Raw genomic sequence first — 16,560 nt, forward strand, 5'->3', positions numbered from 1 at the left:
AGTTAACTGGCTGTTTAAGAAAAGTTTCAAAACCTCTAAAATTACTTCTAGGGTTAAGTATAAAAAACATACTTCAAACAGAGAGGTAAGAAGTGCCACCTTGTGGACATTTAACAAATAGAATTTAATTTTACTTTCAGTTTACAACAATCTCCCTCAAACCTTTGGGACACCACCCACCAATTTCCAGCATTTCTGGGAACACCATTTTCTCCTCTCAAATAAAAAACATACCGTGGGAATCACTACCTAACACAGCTCTGTGGATTAAGTTGTGAATATTGACGACAGTCAGACTGTCTACAGGCCTCTGCTTTGCATCACTATAGCACCTACGTTAACTCTACAGACCCATAGGTATTCCAAAATGCCTGGTTTACATTCTTTTTTAACTGAAAGTGTTGCAAAAATTAAAAATATCTTTTAAATTTATCTATTTCAGAGAAAAAGTCTTTCAAAAAAATTTTTTTACAAAGTACAGTAAATCTGAATGTAGCTGCTGCTCTAAACTGTTGAAACAATATGGGTTGGGGACACTTCCCTGTACTTCTTAAGTGGTATTTAAAAGATCTTTTGCAAATAAGTTCTTGAAGTACAACAAAAATACGCCATTATTGGATGATCCACACTCTTCAGATTTGACAGATAATTTGTCCAAGTATCTTGTATATAGAAATAGTAGAGTCTTAGAGCAATTCAGAGCAATACAAGGTAAAACAAACCTGAACACTGTAATCAAACTTCCCAACCTAACTAAAATCCAGGCCAGTTTTCAATGGAGACACTGACAGACTCCTTTTCATCACAGTTAAAGAAGTTTCCTTGGAAAAAAATAGAAACATTTATCAAAGCTATTTTTCTTAAGCTGCTTTGCTTCCAGCAATGATAGCCAGGATGTATTAAGGCAAAGGATAAATATTTACCCTTCTGCATTTTTTTTTGGAAAAATACTTCATCTCTTATTTTTAAAATCTTCCTATCCAGATACCTAGTTCATTCTCCATTGCTCTTGTTTTTGTCCTTCCAAATATTAATAAAACTAGCAAAAGCACATCAGTTTTACTACAACTTCCAGCCAGCAACAACTTCTGCAGCCAGAGCCTGAAGGCATTTGCAAAAATAATATTTCTGTCTTGATTTCTCTAACATATCCAACAGGGAAGTTTGAGCAGAGCTTGATCATTCAAATATTCTCAACAGTCACACTAATAACGATAAAGGAACAATATGATATGTTATAAAAGTCTTCTAACTGTAAATTAATCCCTTCTCCTGACTAAGACTTCTGTCCAGTCAAGTTCCAGTGGAGGAAACCTTAAATAAAGAGCAAGCTTTCAAGCATCTCTGAAATATACATAATATACATAATATTACATAATACCCTAATTCACAGAATGGGGAGGCATATTTTATCACTGGTAGCCTGGTTGCTTTTTTTTTTTTTTTTTTTTTAATGTACAGCACTGAAATAATGAACACACATTCACTTTCCTGCTCTAAAATCCACTTTTAAATACAGTGTTGTGGTTAATAAAAGATGAGTCATAACAAAGAACATAGTGTTGATGCCGCCTCTCTATCCATTGGTAAAATCTATTGGGAGCTTGTCACTCCTTGTATTTTAGACCAAGATAGCTGCTGTGCATTCTTCATCTCATTGTAGGAAAAAGAAAACAAAACCACCCTTTCATCCGCCCTTCAGGCAAAAGAAGTTACTCAGAGAAAAATAAGAGCAGATCCTGATGGACTCACATGCTCTCAAACATGTCTCTCTCTCTTCCAACTATGTCAGATGGCCTAATAGATGCTATTGCCTCTCATTCCCCAAACTTGACCCATTTATATTCTTGGACCATCCAGGTTACAGAAAACCTATTGCTATCATTATTAGAAAGAGACTTGTATTTACAGTCTTATTTCCAGAACAGCTGCAATACATCAACACTCATGGAAGAAAGGAGGAGGGCAGAAAACCAAGTAAAGTATCCTTGCCTGAAACCATGATCATTTTATACCCTCATGAAGAAAACTCCTAAAAAGCATTGTCAGGGTCAAATAAAGCGAAATGGACAAAGTGTGGTTGGATACCTTTTTTTGAACTGGAACGGCATTTTTATTCCAAATGTCATTCTCCATTTGCCATGAGTTTTTCCTCAATTTGAAAGCTAGTGTCATTCCTTACCTCTTTCTGTTTTCATGTATAACCTCCAAGAGGTACCTGATGATGTGAAGTATGATGTTCTAGCTAAGAAAGCTGAAAAATTCACTGTAGTCAAAGAACTACAGCAATAACTAACTAACTAAATAATCTACTCATCAGCCTCTCCCATTTATTGCATTTAGCCTATCTTTTTTCATAAATCTTGTCCTCCTTTGCAGATGCACCCACCACGCTAGGCAAAAACTAGAGAAAGGAGAGGCAGAGCGTATGTGAGCAAGCATCCGGCAGCAGGGAAACAGCTCCGGGCGCAGAGCCGGCATCGCCCAGCGTGCAGTCAGGCTGCGGCCGCAGACAAAGGACCCTCGCCAAGGCGGTGCCGCAGCTCTGGAAGCGCTGCACAGAGCGAGCGGCTCGCTGCACAGGTCCCCGCGCGCCCCCGGCTCTCCCCCGGCTTGCGAGGATGGAAGCAGAGCTCTGCAGCCGGGGAAGACAGGAAGAGTCTGCTGGAAGAAGAGCCGCAGACAAAGCTCTGCCGTTGCCCAGTGGGAATAGGAGAGCTGTCTGGAAAACTCAGTGTGATCAATGCTCGAAGAAAACCTACAAGTCCTTTTCTGGGTAACTCCCATTTTGTTTTCTTTATTGCCTCCTTTTTTCAAGTATTTATTTCACATGATTTTCTTGTCTCTGTTCTGAAGTTGTTTCTCCTTTTTCCACTAATCAAAAGACAGAAAAATTGATCCGTAAATAATGGAAGCCTGGGTTTAATACCTCTCATGTTTTATGAATAAAATAAACAAGATACAGAGAAAATTATCATGGTACTGTGTTAAGAAATAGTTTTTGAACAATTATTACATGTATTTTTGGACTATCAATGTATCCTTACTGGAAAAGAGACCCTATGGGAATGGGCACAAGCAAAAAGCAGACTTTGTCCTACCAAACTTGCTGTATAAATAGAAAATACAAACAGTGGCTGGCAAGAGAAGCAGAGGCACAGAAAGAGGAAATCACCCTGCACGGCAGAGACCAGCATCTCTATTCCCAAATCTGGCCAACCTAATAATCCCTTAGGTAGCACTGTTTCTCTAGAGAGCAGCTCTTTTGGTGTACTGAGATGCACACTGACTTTATAAAGAACCCTTCTATCACTGCATTTGGCAGCATGGGAAAAAAACATAAAATACAGACACAAGGAGAGCTGTAGCACATGATAGATCAAAAATCCAGTCTGAAGTCAGACAAGAGTTCTGGCTTATCTACGTGGCTGGATGGGGACTGCTAGGAGGCAGAATGCTGCAAAAAAAATGTCAAAGAAGATTGCTAATATAGCTTCGAGGCATGGCAAGTCCTGCCTGTACCTTCTGTGGTTGCATTTGCACAGAAATGGGAGAAGGAAGAAATCTTCCTAAAAAGGCAGAGTGAAATTCTTTTGCATTTAAGAACAATTATTATCAACAGAACCAACCTGTCAACAAAACCTTAAAAAAAAAAAAGAAGAAGAAAAGGTCTTTCAGCTTCTCACAAACCTTTCTAGTAGGTGAAAAAAAGGCCAACAAACTGAGGAGCTTAATTAGCTTGTGTGAGCTCCCTTCAGACAGGGAAGCAGCAGTATGTAACCTACTTAACTCAGAGGTTGCTTGGACACATCCACCTAAGCTACAGTCACAGGAGAGGAGCATCTTTTGCTGCTCTCCCCAGCGCTTGCCATGCCTCAGGTACAGCAGCGGAACTGCGGCCAGATTTCACCCACTGTAAATTCTGAACCTGCAGAAGAGCAAGTCTGGACAAAATAATCTTCTTGATTTGGTCTAATCCATACTCTGGGGCGGACGGAGGGAGGAGGTCTTTATATACTGCTGTTTCAATGAAAACCAAGGAATAAGAGATGCTCCACTAACTTATTGATTAGTTATTGATTAGCTTACTGCTCTGCCATTGGGGGAGAGCTGGGAGGGGGCTGTGACCACAGTAAAAGTAGGCAGAACTGCAGAAAGTACTTATCAACCACAATAAAACAACAGCACAGCCAAACTCACATGATCTCATGATTAAAATAGTCAAGACTCCCCCTCCTCACCCGTTTGCTTTTTTGGGTTGGTAATTTGCCTTTGCATACTTACTTACTTGCTGTTATTTACTACATTATACATATTATACCACTGATGAATAAACAAGGACCTAACCTAATTTCTTTGCCATATAAATTCTGGCATGGAAATAACATTCAACACAAAGTTTTCAAATGTTTTTTCATCAAGAAGAATAATCACTATTTTACTTAAAATATTCCTCTGCTTCCACTAAAACAGTGAAGATTTTTTTTTCAATACCTTCAAGCCATATTTATAAATATACTCTTTGGAAAACCCAAAAAGGAAATCAGTAAAATTAATTGGTATGTCAAAAACATGCTTCCTCTACAGTGTGCATGTTTAGTCAGTATGCCAGAGGTGAGGAAGGGCTATATCCTGTTTTTTTTTTTTTTTTTTGTTTTTTTTTTTTAATAAAAAATGATCCAACATTGTACTGAAGCATTGTGTCCAGATTCATATGGAAGCCATAAAATGCACATGGAAAAATATGGAAGATTAGATTTGGCTCCACCAAATAATTATCATTAGCTTTTATAGTTTGCTCTGGATTATACACTTACCAGATACTAATTCCGCACTGAGAAGACTAACTTGTACCCTACCAATCTGAGAGCCAGGAACTGTTTGGTACTGTGCTAAAATGTGAGGTTAATTTTTCAGAATTGTACTATTACTTCATTTTGCAAGTCCCCCATTTACCCTGCATTAGGAATAATCTCCTAATCCTTCTTCCACTGTTGCAGCAGTGCTCAAAGACTTTGCTATATGATGCTATATAATTTAAATGATTGTAACCGGGGAGGTAGTCCAACACATCTGACTACAGATGCATGCTACTACACACAACCCAATGTGCAAGGAAACAATTCCTATTTACGAAATGGTGTTACCTTTGCTCTAGGAGTGGAAATTTCCCACCAGCAAGCTACCCCAGAACGTCCACTTTCTGATCAAGGTCAGAAATCATGTTTTTATTTCGGCTTCCTGAAGAACAAAGTTACCTATAAGCAGTTGCTCTTGCAAAGAAGGAAGCAGGAAGGAGCAGGAGACGGGGAACAGGAGTGCAGCGGAAAGGCAGCCAGCTCCTCCCTTCAGTATCAGGAAAACACATCCCCAATCACGCAACATATTCAACACAGCCACATCCCAAAGCTGACTATGCCAGTGAGCTTCCCCACAGAGATGCTGAGACCAGGAGCACATCTCCTCCTGCAAGCAGTGAGGTCTAGCTTGCAACTTAAGAGTGTGGCCCATGACCAGAAGATGCAGTTTTCTTATGCATTCTCCCAGGGAACTAAGATTTGTTCATATGAAAAGCCAGAGCACATTCTCACATCCTATCAACAACAAATAATAGAAAAAAAAAAAGCTCTAAGTAGCCCTGACTGCTGTAGCAGCCTCAGGACTCTCCACAAAGCTTGTCAGGGAACTGCTGGAAGAGAAACAGAAACAGCTTTGAGGAACGACGTGTCAGAATATATCACAGAAGTCACACTCTCATGGAAATAGATAGGATTTTATAAGCATGTTTTCCAGATATTATGAAATCACTTTTCATTCAGATATAGGATGAAGGAATTTTGAATGCTGGAAATGTCAAACGTCAGTTAGGTCTTTCACATTCACAGAGGCTGTCACACATAAACCGAGTACTTTATGCTTTCCAGTTGGATGTGATCAATCCTCCTTGCATTGGCTAGAATTGGGACATTGGACCACAACACCACCATAACATCTAAACAGTTGGGAACAGTGTGGAGATCTGCAGGAACTCTTCCCAGCATCTTCTAGCAGCTGGCCAGCTAACATTCAATTACAAGGTCCTAATAATACTATCAAATGTTTTAGAAGACAAAATATTTCAGTGACTTTAAAATGCCTTTTCCTTGTTTCAAAGACAGACTTGAAAATGCAGAATCTAGGGTTTTAATTTTCAGCTATCGTTTATGAAGACGTACAAGGCAGACAACCTACCTCACTGATACGACAGATTCTCAGTGCCTTTGAAATTCTCCTATTTTCTCATACGAGACCTTTGATTTTTGATGAGTTACCAAGACCAGTTTTTGATTTTATGAGGGAGCATGGAGCATCTTATGTTCTTCTAATAATTACAGAATTGCCCTTCGGCCAGGCCTTAGGCTTGTTTTGTTTCAGCCGAAGAGTCAATATGATCTCTGTCCACAAGGTGGAGCAGCTAAATAGCTTTAGATGAACATGCAAAGCTCTAAGTTTAGAAAAAAAAAAGCAACAATGCATTTTTGGAGAAGTTACATATGCTCATGCTCTTGAAGGATTGTAGTTAATGTGCTTTTCTGTTAATATGCTTTTCTTTGGGAAAAATAATGTAGTCTCCCAAAAGCCTTGCACTATGTTTACACTTTAAATACTATTTTATTCAGTAAAGTCAAGTCATAACTGAAGAACTACCATTGTATGTTAACACATACTTTTCTTGACATCAGTACATACTTATTATCACATGGACTCTGCAATCTTTTAGCACATCTCAAGCAACAGTTAAGAACTCCTAGGAGAGAGACAGTAATAAAATGAATCCCCCAAACTCAGCAAGGTAGAAGGATCAGCTGAGTCCAAAACAAACAGAACAAAGAGGAAAATCCTGACTTACACTGAAATAGCAGTCCTTGGCTCCTCATCTGTACATCAAAGTGTGGAAACTCTTCTTCAATCTTTGGATCCAGAGCATATTTTACTTTGACCCTGTCTGCTGAGATGCTATACCGTGCAGATTGTTTCCACTTACTAGCTGGTCATTTGATGCCAAGGAGGAAATTTGTTCAATGTTCATTTGTTCAGTGCTGTACCTAAACTGACCACATTGCAAGAGAATTTCTATGAGATGTATGTCTGACTGGAGAGAATTGCAAAGAGGGGCTGCATTCAAAGGGCTTGTGGCAAGTGTTGTTGACAGAAACTAAAATCTTGCCATGATGTGTTTTAGTTATTTACGACCACTTTCCTATTTACTTCCCTTTATTTAAGAGAAAACAGTTCAATTATCAGATACAATTCTGCCTTCTGGTGTCTGGGCTGGTGTACTGATACACTCTGATAAGACTAGCCAGTAGTCCCGGAAAGCACAGAGCATACCAATAACATGTTCTACACCAATCTCTATTTGGAGCAAATTCCAAAATCTCTTTTAAATTATTCACTTCCTCACATACTAGGACCTGACCTTTCTAGTTTCAGCAAAAACACATCCAATTTCCTCTTTTAAGATTCTTCTGTAGTATTCACAATTAAAATAAAATGCTATTTCATGCTAGCCACTCTATCAAGCTCACTTCTAAGTGCTAATTTGAGAAGCCATGACTGAAATTTTTCATCCCCATTTGTAAGTGTTAGTGTCACTTCCCTAATATTTTGATCAACTGATACCAATTTCCAGGTAATAGATCAATCTTCTTTTCCCAGTTCCTAAGCAGTTTTTCCTTTCAACTTTTTTTCCTGACATTGCACTGCAAAACTTTTTCAAGGTTGCTGTCCTTATTTGCTTCATGAGGTTCTGTAAGTTAGATAAGGTAAGCACAGCACGTAGGAGAAAATCATCTTCTGATTCTCTGCACTTGAGCATTTTCCTTCCCAGATCTCTAAATGGGAGTCTGGAGATCAACAGTTTACCTCCAAGGTAGTTTCCATTCATGCTTAACAAATCACCTTCATTTGTAAATCTTGTTAAAAAAAACCAAAACACCAGCCTCATTTATGTCAGAAACATTTTACTAGCCTCTCTAAGTTGTTTTAATTGTCTCATTAAACGATTCCAAGTTTCCAGTGTGACTAGATATTGACTTGTTTGAATCCCTCTTAAAATTAGTCTGCATCAATTAGCAGCGAATGAAGTCAAACTCATTTAAGCAAGGGCTAAGCACTTTAAGATATCTGCTTTATCCAGTTTAAGTAGCTCAGTCTGAATTCACTGCTTTACTGATGAAACAATTCTAGTCTAGGCAGTGCAACATGCTTGCAACATGCAACATGCAACAGTACTCACTTTTGAAAAAGCACTTCAAGATCATAAAATGAGTGGTAAAGTTCTCTATGCATTTTTTTTTCTTTTGGCACAGCAGCATCAGTGATGGGCACTACTCCTCTAACACGCCACATTTATATTCTCTATAGCAACAAAAGCACTATTATAAATGCACTAATTCTGTGAAAAGCTTCCATGACCTATTCCAAATAAGGAACAGATTCAGAAAACACCTTCTAATACAAACTGTCTCTTCAGCTAACAAGCTCTGTCAATATGCTTCTACTATCACAGCTAGCCACAAATTTTAATAGTAGTTCAGGGTCATGTATAAATTGCAAATGAGAACAACCCCAATTGTACATGATCTATTTACATCCTCCTCTTAGAAGGCTCTTTTCATAAGGAAAGAAATAGGTAGATTCATTTCTGTGCATCTTCCTGTCCTGCGGCAAGTCCTCAGGTATCACCTGTTGGTGAGCCACTTTTTAGAGGAACACTCACTTTCTGTGTTCCTTTGACTAAACTAACCAAGTTTGGTAAAACCTAAAAGCCTTCCCAAGCAGGCAAGACATGTACTTAGAGAACAATGAATTGATTTTATTTCTATACAATATCTTTACTTTAAGACAGTCACGTAAGAAAGTGTGTGCTTATACCAATATACACATACTCTACCTTTCAAAGCAGCAGTGAGACAGTATCTGTTTTGCATGGAGAACAGTAACCACAGATGAACAGAACTGAAAATAGCCATTTATTAATTAACATTTCAGATATGGAAGAACTTATTTCAAAGGGTTTGCCTCATGCCAACAGTAGCAGATAGATTAATAAAAAAGTATTTTTATTCAGTATGGCCCCAGAGCTCATAGCCGTGAAAAGGAATTCTGTTAAGTGGGCAAATTAATACCTGGATGCTCTTTCAACTACATATGGACATCTGAAATGAAAATATAATTGTGCCCTGTCTGTAGTAGTGTATTGCTTACTTTTTTTAATCTGATAATTTTTCTTACAAATTTCTCTAAAAACTGTCCTTGTTCATCATCCCCTTGAATAACCATAGCTAGCATTTTGACTACAACTCTCTCTCTAATCCCATTCATCTGTATCCACTCAGAGTACAAGCATTTCAAAGATGACAAGAAAATTGTTTCATTCCTTATTTCTTAACCACCAATATTTAGGAAGATGGGTGTTTTTTTTAATCCATTGGAGTTCTCTAAGCAAGAAAGCATGTAAGCAGGAAAGCATGAATAAGTTGTTATAAGTTCATGAAGAGCTCTCCTGATCATTCTGAAGTGTCTTCCTATGTCTGCACAAAAGAGTTGATGAGCAAACAAGTGAACAAAAAGCAAATTCATAAAACATAAGGACAATTCGTAAGCACAAAACATAACAAAAATATTCTTTCAAAGAACAATGCCGACTTCCTTTAAATGCTTATTGGGATATCCAACGAGGGACACGTGTGCACAGCTACAGCAATGGGGTAGGTTAACACTTTCCCCCGTGCATTGTTTGTTTTCTTTCCCATCGTTGAGTTGGTAAAGGGGAAGGGTAGTGCACACCTCAGTCTTGTCACTGCAAGACCCCATAGCTTGAGGATTAACATGGGAGCTCTAGTAAGCCCAGCTATAGAAATACAACCACTTGTTCTCCCTCTGAGAACAACTAATTGTCCCCCATGGAGATCCAGCAGGGCAGAAGCTTTAGCAAACCCAACAAGTAGCTTCAGCCTACCTCCACAAAGGCCACACAGCCATTGCATGCTGTGCTGAAACGGCAGGGACGGACACGGGCAGGTGCCCCACTCCAGCTACTGCCAGCAGGAACAACCTTCACAACCACCACAACCTTTTGATAAGTGAATATGTATCTGCAGTAGGAGCAAAGATGCCACTAGAATTGGACATGACTCAAGCCCTCACACGAGTGTGAAAGCCTTCCCTGTTTTATGGGCAAATAAGTTTCTAAAATCCCTGTCAGTTCTTGGTAGGTAATTCACAAACATTGGTTATCAATGCCATTGCATCTATCATTTCCAGAAAAAACAGGCTCAGCTAGCAGTTTTCCCTCCTTTCAAATACACTGACTGCTTTTCAGTGTATTTTTACTGACATGGTCCTAGTGCAAGATCTACTTTCTTTTGTTTGATCAGATCTGCACTAGGAGTACGTTGCCACTACAGCAACACAAATTCAACATGCTAGTGAAATGCTACTTTCCACTGGTATTGTAAAAAGCTATACTGCATAGCAGAAACTACCTCTGCTCACAGCAGCATTTTTGCCACCCTAAGTTTGCATAACTATGATTTGCATTGGGATGACATTCTTGACCAGGACTGTAATATGTAGTAGAAGTATGTTTTCAGCCAACAACTACCATTCTCCCCAGGCTGACTGATACCCACAGGCTCTTCCTTCCACTCACGGGGAACAAGCTGCCTCCTCTCTTTCATGACATACACTCTAGAAGCGTCAGCTGTATCACTACATTTTGGGGACACAAACAGATCTCTACAGTCTTCTACGCAGACAACAGTGAACATAGAGCACATTGGAAGGTCATGACTGGTAAGACAGGACAAGAGAAAGAAGAGAATTGTACAATATCAAGAGGAAAGAGAAAGCATGTTATAGCATATTACTTCTAAATACTACCTTCCCAGCCCTTTCTTCTCTCTTTCTGTGCTCACACGTACACACACATCAAATAAAAAGGAATTAGCAAACTTGGTGGATCTTCTTCCTCAGACTGACATGGAAATTGATCACAAACTTTACTTTGTACCTCATACTATTAGAAGGAGCCCTAAAATGTGTGAAATGTGATTCAGTGTGATATACCATTATGTATTCAAAAAAAAAAAAAAAAAAAAGAAAAGCAGTACTGAGCTTAGAATTTATGTGAATGTGCAGAACCAAAGCAAACATCTCCCCTGACATTTGTACGCTCAGGATAATTTTACTGGTATAAGCTAAGTGCAAATTTAAAATAGTACAATTATAGCTGCTTAATCCCTCAGATACATTTATTCAGGCGCATTTATTCTACCTTTCCTCAGATTTGCTGATGCTGCTCTGGTAGGGGCTTACGTTGAAACAAATAAAATATTCTTTCAATGAGTTACCATGGGTCAGCTGTGGTACGCCAACTGAAAATGTAAATACCAACAGGCAGCCAAAATTCAAGCTAAAGGTTGAAGGCTTTACTTGAAACCTAAAGCAAGCATGTCTTAGTCCGTCTTTGTTAAAGCTACTACAGCTCAGAGGACACACGGCAACACATTAGATTGGAGGCAAAGTTGTGATTAAGTTACAATTGAGTTATCACAAAAAACACTGCACGCATTTTCTTTATCCAACTCTCGCTCTTGCACTCACAGTTCAAGAGGCACTCTAGGGCTTTTCTATTTCCAAGGAGTCACATTTGTTTATTAATATTTATTAGTCTCACTCCTGATATTAAGTTATAAGGTTTGACCTGTACCTGCAACTGAAAACGTCCAGGACTCCTGTACCTGTACTGACCCCTCCAGAAGCCCTGGGGCTCGCAGGCTCTCAGTAACAAGATCAGAGACCTATAAAGGCTGAGATTGTTTGCTCCATTGTGAACTATGATTTATCATCTTTTGCATCCTGAAAAATTTAGGCAGGAAATACAAATTTAAATCACTGCACTGTAGCTAAATCCAATTCCAAATAGATTTTATCTGCACAGAAAACTGTTTGCAACATGTCACTGTTTTTAGATAAGGCTTAATAGGCTACAATAGCATAACAGGTATCAAGAAAAACTCATGACTCTGTTTTTATTCTATTAAGAAACCGCACCAGCCCAAAAAGCATGTGATAAAAGAAAGCAAATTATTTACACAGAAGTAAATCTGTTCTCTAAACAATACAAACGCACTTCACACAAATGGTATTTACGTAAAGCTATTTACTAGAAATCACTTCTGATACAAGAGCTTTCGAGCTGCTTGTGAGAATAACTATACAGAGTCTGCTCATTTCATATTGATATTAATCACGTTTTTGTTTTGCCTTGCATTGTTGCTTCTAGCATAATTAGGCAAATTGAGTTTGTAGCATCTTTCTAATGCAAAGTTAAGATAACACACAACGAAGCTTACTATCCTTGGTCAGAAGAAGCCATATGCTCAACAGTTAGAACTGCAGTTTTCACGTTTTGTTTCCACTGTGCCATCCCAGGCTACGAGGAAGACCGAAGCCAACATTCGCCACCTCCTGGAACCGCCCTTTCGCGAATTTGCGTTACTACCCGCAACTACAGAAACGCGCCGACTCGGGCTGAGCCCGAGGCGCCCCGCTGCGCGCCGCGGCTCCCTCCCGAGCCGGCCCACCGCCCCGCCGGCGGCCCGCGCGCTCTTCAGCGCGGCGCAACTTTTATCCGCGCTGGGGCCGGCGGCGGGCGCGGCGCCGGCGCGCACCGGCCGCCTACAAAGAGCGGCGCCGCGGGCGGCCGCCCCCGCGCCCCGGGCCGCGGCGCCGCGCGGGCAGCGCGCGTCCCCCCGCGGGCCGCCGCGCCGCGCCGCGCCGCGCCGCGCCCCGCCTGGCCGCGGAACAATGGAGCCGGCCGCCGCCCCTCCGCGCCGCGCCGCGCCCGCCCCTCCGCGCCCCCGCGTACTCACCCAGCAAGGTGAGGGCCATGGTGAGGGCGCTGCGAGCCGCGCACCGCGGCCGGGCCGGCCCTGGCGCGCCCGCTCTCACGCCGGCGGCGCGCCGGGCTGCGGGCACCCACCGCCTGCAATAAAAGTTACACGCGACGCCGTCAGCGCCCCCGCGGAACGGCCGCGCCGCGGCCCCCGGCGGCCGGGCAGCCGCCGCCCGCGCCGCCCCCCGCGGCAGCCCCCCCGCCGCCGCCGCCGCCGCCGCGGGGCCGGGCGCGCCGCGCCGCGCCGCCGCCGCCCGCGCTCACACTGCAGCCCGCCGCCTCGGGGAGCCATCTTGCGCCGCCACATGACCGGCCTGCCCGCCCGGCCTGCCCGCCGCAGCCGCGCGGTTCCCATGGCAACGGCCCGCGCGGGCGGCGCGGGCCGGGCCGGGAGGGGCCCCGCCGCAGGCGGCCGGGGGCGGCGGCCGGCGGGGCGCGGCCGCCCCTGCCCAGGAGGGCGGCGGGGGGGCTGCCGGCCTCTGCTCCTCCCGCCGCTCCGAGAATCCTCGCCGAGCACCGGGCAGGAGTAACACGCATCGCCCCTGCGAGCGGGGATGGGCTTTGGGCTGTTAGAAGAGGGGAGAGGAGGGCGAAAGCGGCAGTCCGGGTGTCGCTAATAAGGTCGTGGCAGAGCCTTCCCAGACGGGCGAGGTGCCGCGCACCACGCGAGGCCCAGCCGCGGCTGCTGGGCGGCCGCCCCCGGGGCCAGGTTCGGCCGCCCCCCGGGGCCAGGTTCGGCCCACGGCCGTGCGCACCCCGCCTGAGCGCTGCTGGAGGCGGACGCTTCCTCCACCTGGGTTTTCACCGCTCTGCATTGGTGCGAAACCCATTACAGAGCTGCTCTCTGCCCTGTCTAGAAGCGGGAAACATTTTGAATGAACCGTGGCTGTACCTGAGCTCTCTAAAGTTTGTTTCTTTTGCTTTAAGTTTCTTCTTTCCCGATAGGCTTGGAGCAATACAATAAAATGCTATAAATTTACAAACATTTTCTGAAAAGCAGTCTTGTGCAAGGGACATGCTTAGGGAAAAATCAGTAAAACTTTCAACTATAAAAAGACCAAGCAAGCAAATGAATTTCTTCACTAGTTAGTAGTAACCTTGCAGTTATTCAAATACTTAAATATTTACAGTAGTTGCACTCTGCACCATTGGGCCTGTCATTAAAATCCCCGTGCAGCAGTCTCATGACAGTTAGATGTGATCAATAATACCTGCTTGCCATGGCCGTGGCGTTCAAGAATTTGATAGGTTTGGAAAATACAATGAATGCTCATATCCTATTGTTTCTAGGTCAGTTGGGCTTCAAGTCATTTTTCTCACCTGTGGAACACCTACTGAAGAAGGTTTCCATGAAAACTAACCCGGAAAGGGCAGGCTCGCTGTAGCCAGGAGAGCGCGCGGGGTCTCCTGGTGCCTGCAGGCTTCCGTGCCAGAATCCGTTCTAGAGAGCCCTTGTGAATGCTCCCTCAAGGCTCGTGAAAGTCATAATGAGTTGGCGTGCGTTTCCTTAATCGTCTCAGAGTTGCATGTACCTGGTGCAAAAGAAGAAAGAACGTTCTTGTGAAAAGCATTACTTTTTAAAGCACGACGAAAGGTCAATGAAAAATTCCATTAAAATGTCAGCAAGCATGCATTCACTGTGAGGAGAACAAAACGGAATTTCCTTCAAAATCTGTAGGTGCATGGAATTTCAGCCAATCCAACTCTCAATATGTGTCACTGTCCAGGACCATAAGTTTGGGGACTAAAATTGTTTAACTGAATAGACAGCATCATGCCTGAGTAACCAGCATAGTGTAACTCATTTATACATTTTGCATTTTTAACCCCAAACCAGATATGCAACAGTGGCCAGTTGGTACTCAGCAGATCTTCCCCAGGCATACTTAGAATTACATCTGCTTAATTTGGTGACAAAACAGTTTCTCGCTTGTTAGTACAGCTTTGCCACTCAGCTAGAGCTCTGTGTGCTGAGAATGCAAAGCCAGCCTGAGCACGATCAACAAAATTGTTTACTCAAATCCAGTCCATCACAGCTGTGCAAATTCAGTACAGCATTCGGTGCAGGCTTTGGTGACATCAGTCAGGGCAGTCGGATTACACTGGTGCTTTTACGAGCTTGATAGAGCTTGCAGGCCCTTCTCTTGGGGCAGTTTGGAGGCTACAGTTTACAGGTAGCAGGAGGCAGGCGTTCGAGACGACGTTTTTACCTTAGGGCAATCTGAAGGAGAAAGAGCAGATACATAGGCTGGATCTACAACCACTTTAATTAATGGCACCGTTTACATTAATATAGCTTGGGCTCAGCAAATATACACAATAGATTTTCTCCAAGGTCTCTAAAGGTCTGTTAGAAAAATGAATGTTCTATATAGTAAGTTTCCACGTGACTTTTCATATTCTTCTATCCAGTCTTTTTGTAGAGAACAAAAGGGAAAGATTTTTGTGGGAAAGATTTCAATGTCTAGTTTAATACAATAAAAAAAATTTAAAAAGGTCTTTGAGTGTCGTTAAAATATTTAAAGCAAGTGTTCAGTTTCGCGAAAGTATAGCTTTTTCTTATGACATATTTTGCTTATTCAATGCAAAGTTAAAAGCATTTTATCCCAGAGTAATTTTTTCCATCGTTACATTTCTTCCCAAATGAATCCTAGCATCACTGACCTGATTTCACAAAACATCTTCATTTTCCAAGTATAAAGTGCCAAAGTTTATTGAGCAGCTGGACTACTGAGAAATAATATTTTAATTGGAGGACTGAAAGGAGATTAAAATAGGTGAAAAAAAGTTTGGAAAATCCACACGCAAAAACATCTTTGCCATTCTGCCTACATAATTTGATCTTTCTGTGCAAAGAGTGTTTTGCTTTGCTTTTTGAAAGTGAGCGGGAGCCTAGCAGTGATTTTTTTCTTACATTTCCTGGAATTAAATACCAACCTTTCACTCCAATTTCCTTGAATTAAACAGCCAGCTTTTACTCTTCCACTACTCCGGAATCTTTACTGCTGTCTAATTAACTGCTTGTTTACCTTAGAAATGCTCTCCTATTCAGGAAAAGTGATACTAGTTTTCATAACAAGCATTATTAAAACTACAGTTGTTCAAATCAATCTGAATAATATGATTTGTCATATTAATCATCTAATAACGTCTTTACTGTTAATGCTGATGTGGCTAAAATTGCAGGAAGCGTGTTGGTCGTTTCACAGTAACTAGTTTCTGCTTCCGCAGTTAGTAGTTTCACTGCTTCTCTGGGAAGACGGACCATTATATGCTGGCCGTACGGAGTATATACCACCCTGAGCAAGGGCCACTCAGGCTTTTACTAAGGCTGATAGTCTTGACAGAAGGAAGAAATCAAAGGCACAAACTAGGAAAAAAAAATAAACAAACAAACAAAAAAAAACCCCCAAACCAAAAAAAGAACAAAGCTTGCTCAGCAAAGATCCCTTCCCCTCCACACCCTGGTTTTTGAAAGGACCTGAAATCACGGCAATTTCTGTTTAACAACATTATCTTGAAATTACATAATGCCTTATCAAGCCGGCACATCTTAGCCGGCTTAACAATGATCTAAGAACAGCTCCGGGGATTTCGTTACTGGGGCGTAAGGAGCA

At 42.1% G+C, this 16,560-nt stretch overlaps 1 protein-coding gene across 1 annotated transcript in view; it reads right to left on the reverse strand.

Moving 5' to 3' along the window:
- CHN1 (chimerin 1) overlaps positions 1 to 13,005 on the reverse strand; it is a 103,210-nt gene extending 90,205 nt beyond the window's left edge. The window contains exon 1 of the mRNA XM_062578927.1: positions 12,921 to 13,005. Coding sequence (XP_062434911.1) covers positions 12,921 to 12,939 — 19 coding nt within the window. The 5' untranslated portion in view covers positions 12,940 to 13,005. The remainder of the gene's footprint in view (positions 1 to 12,920) is intronic.
- Between the last annotated feature and the right edge of the window lie 3,555 nt (positions 13,006 to 16,560).

This window comes from Rhea pennata, chromosome 6 (assembly GCF_028389875.1).
Source record: "Rhea pennata isolate bPtePen1 chromosome 6, bPtePen1.pri, whole genome shotgun sequence".
Classification (NCBI taxonomy): domain Eukaryota; kingdom Metazoa; phylum Chordata; class Aves; order Rheiformes; family Rheidae; genus Rhea; species Rhea pennata.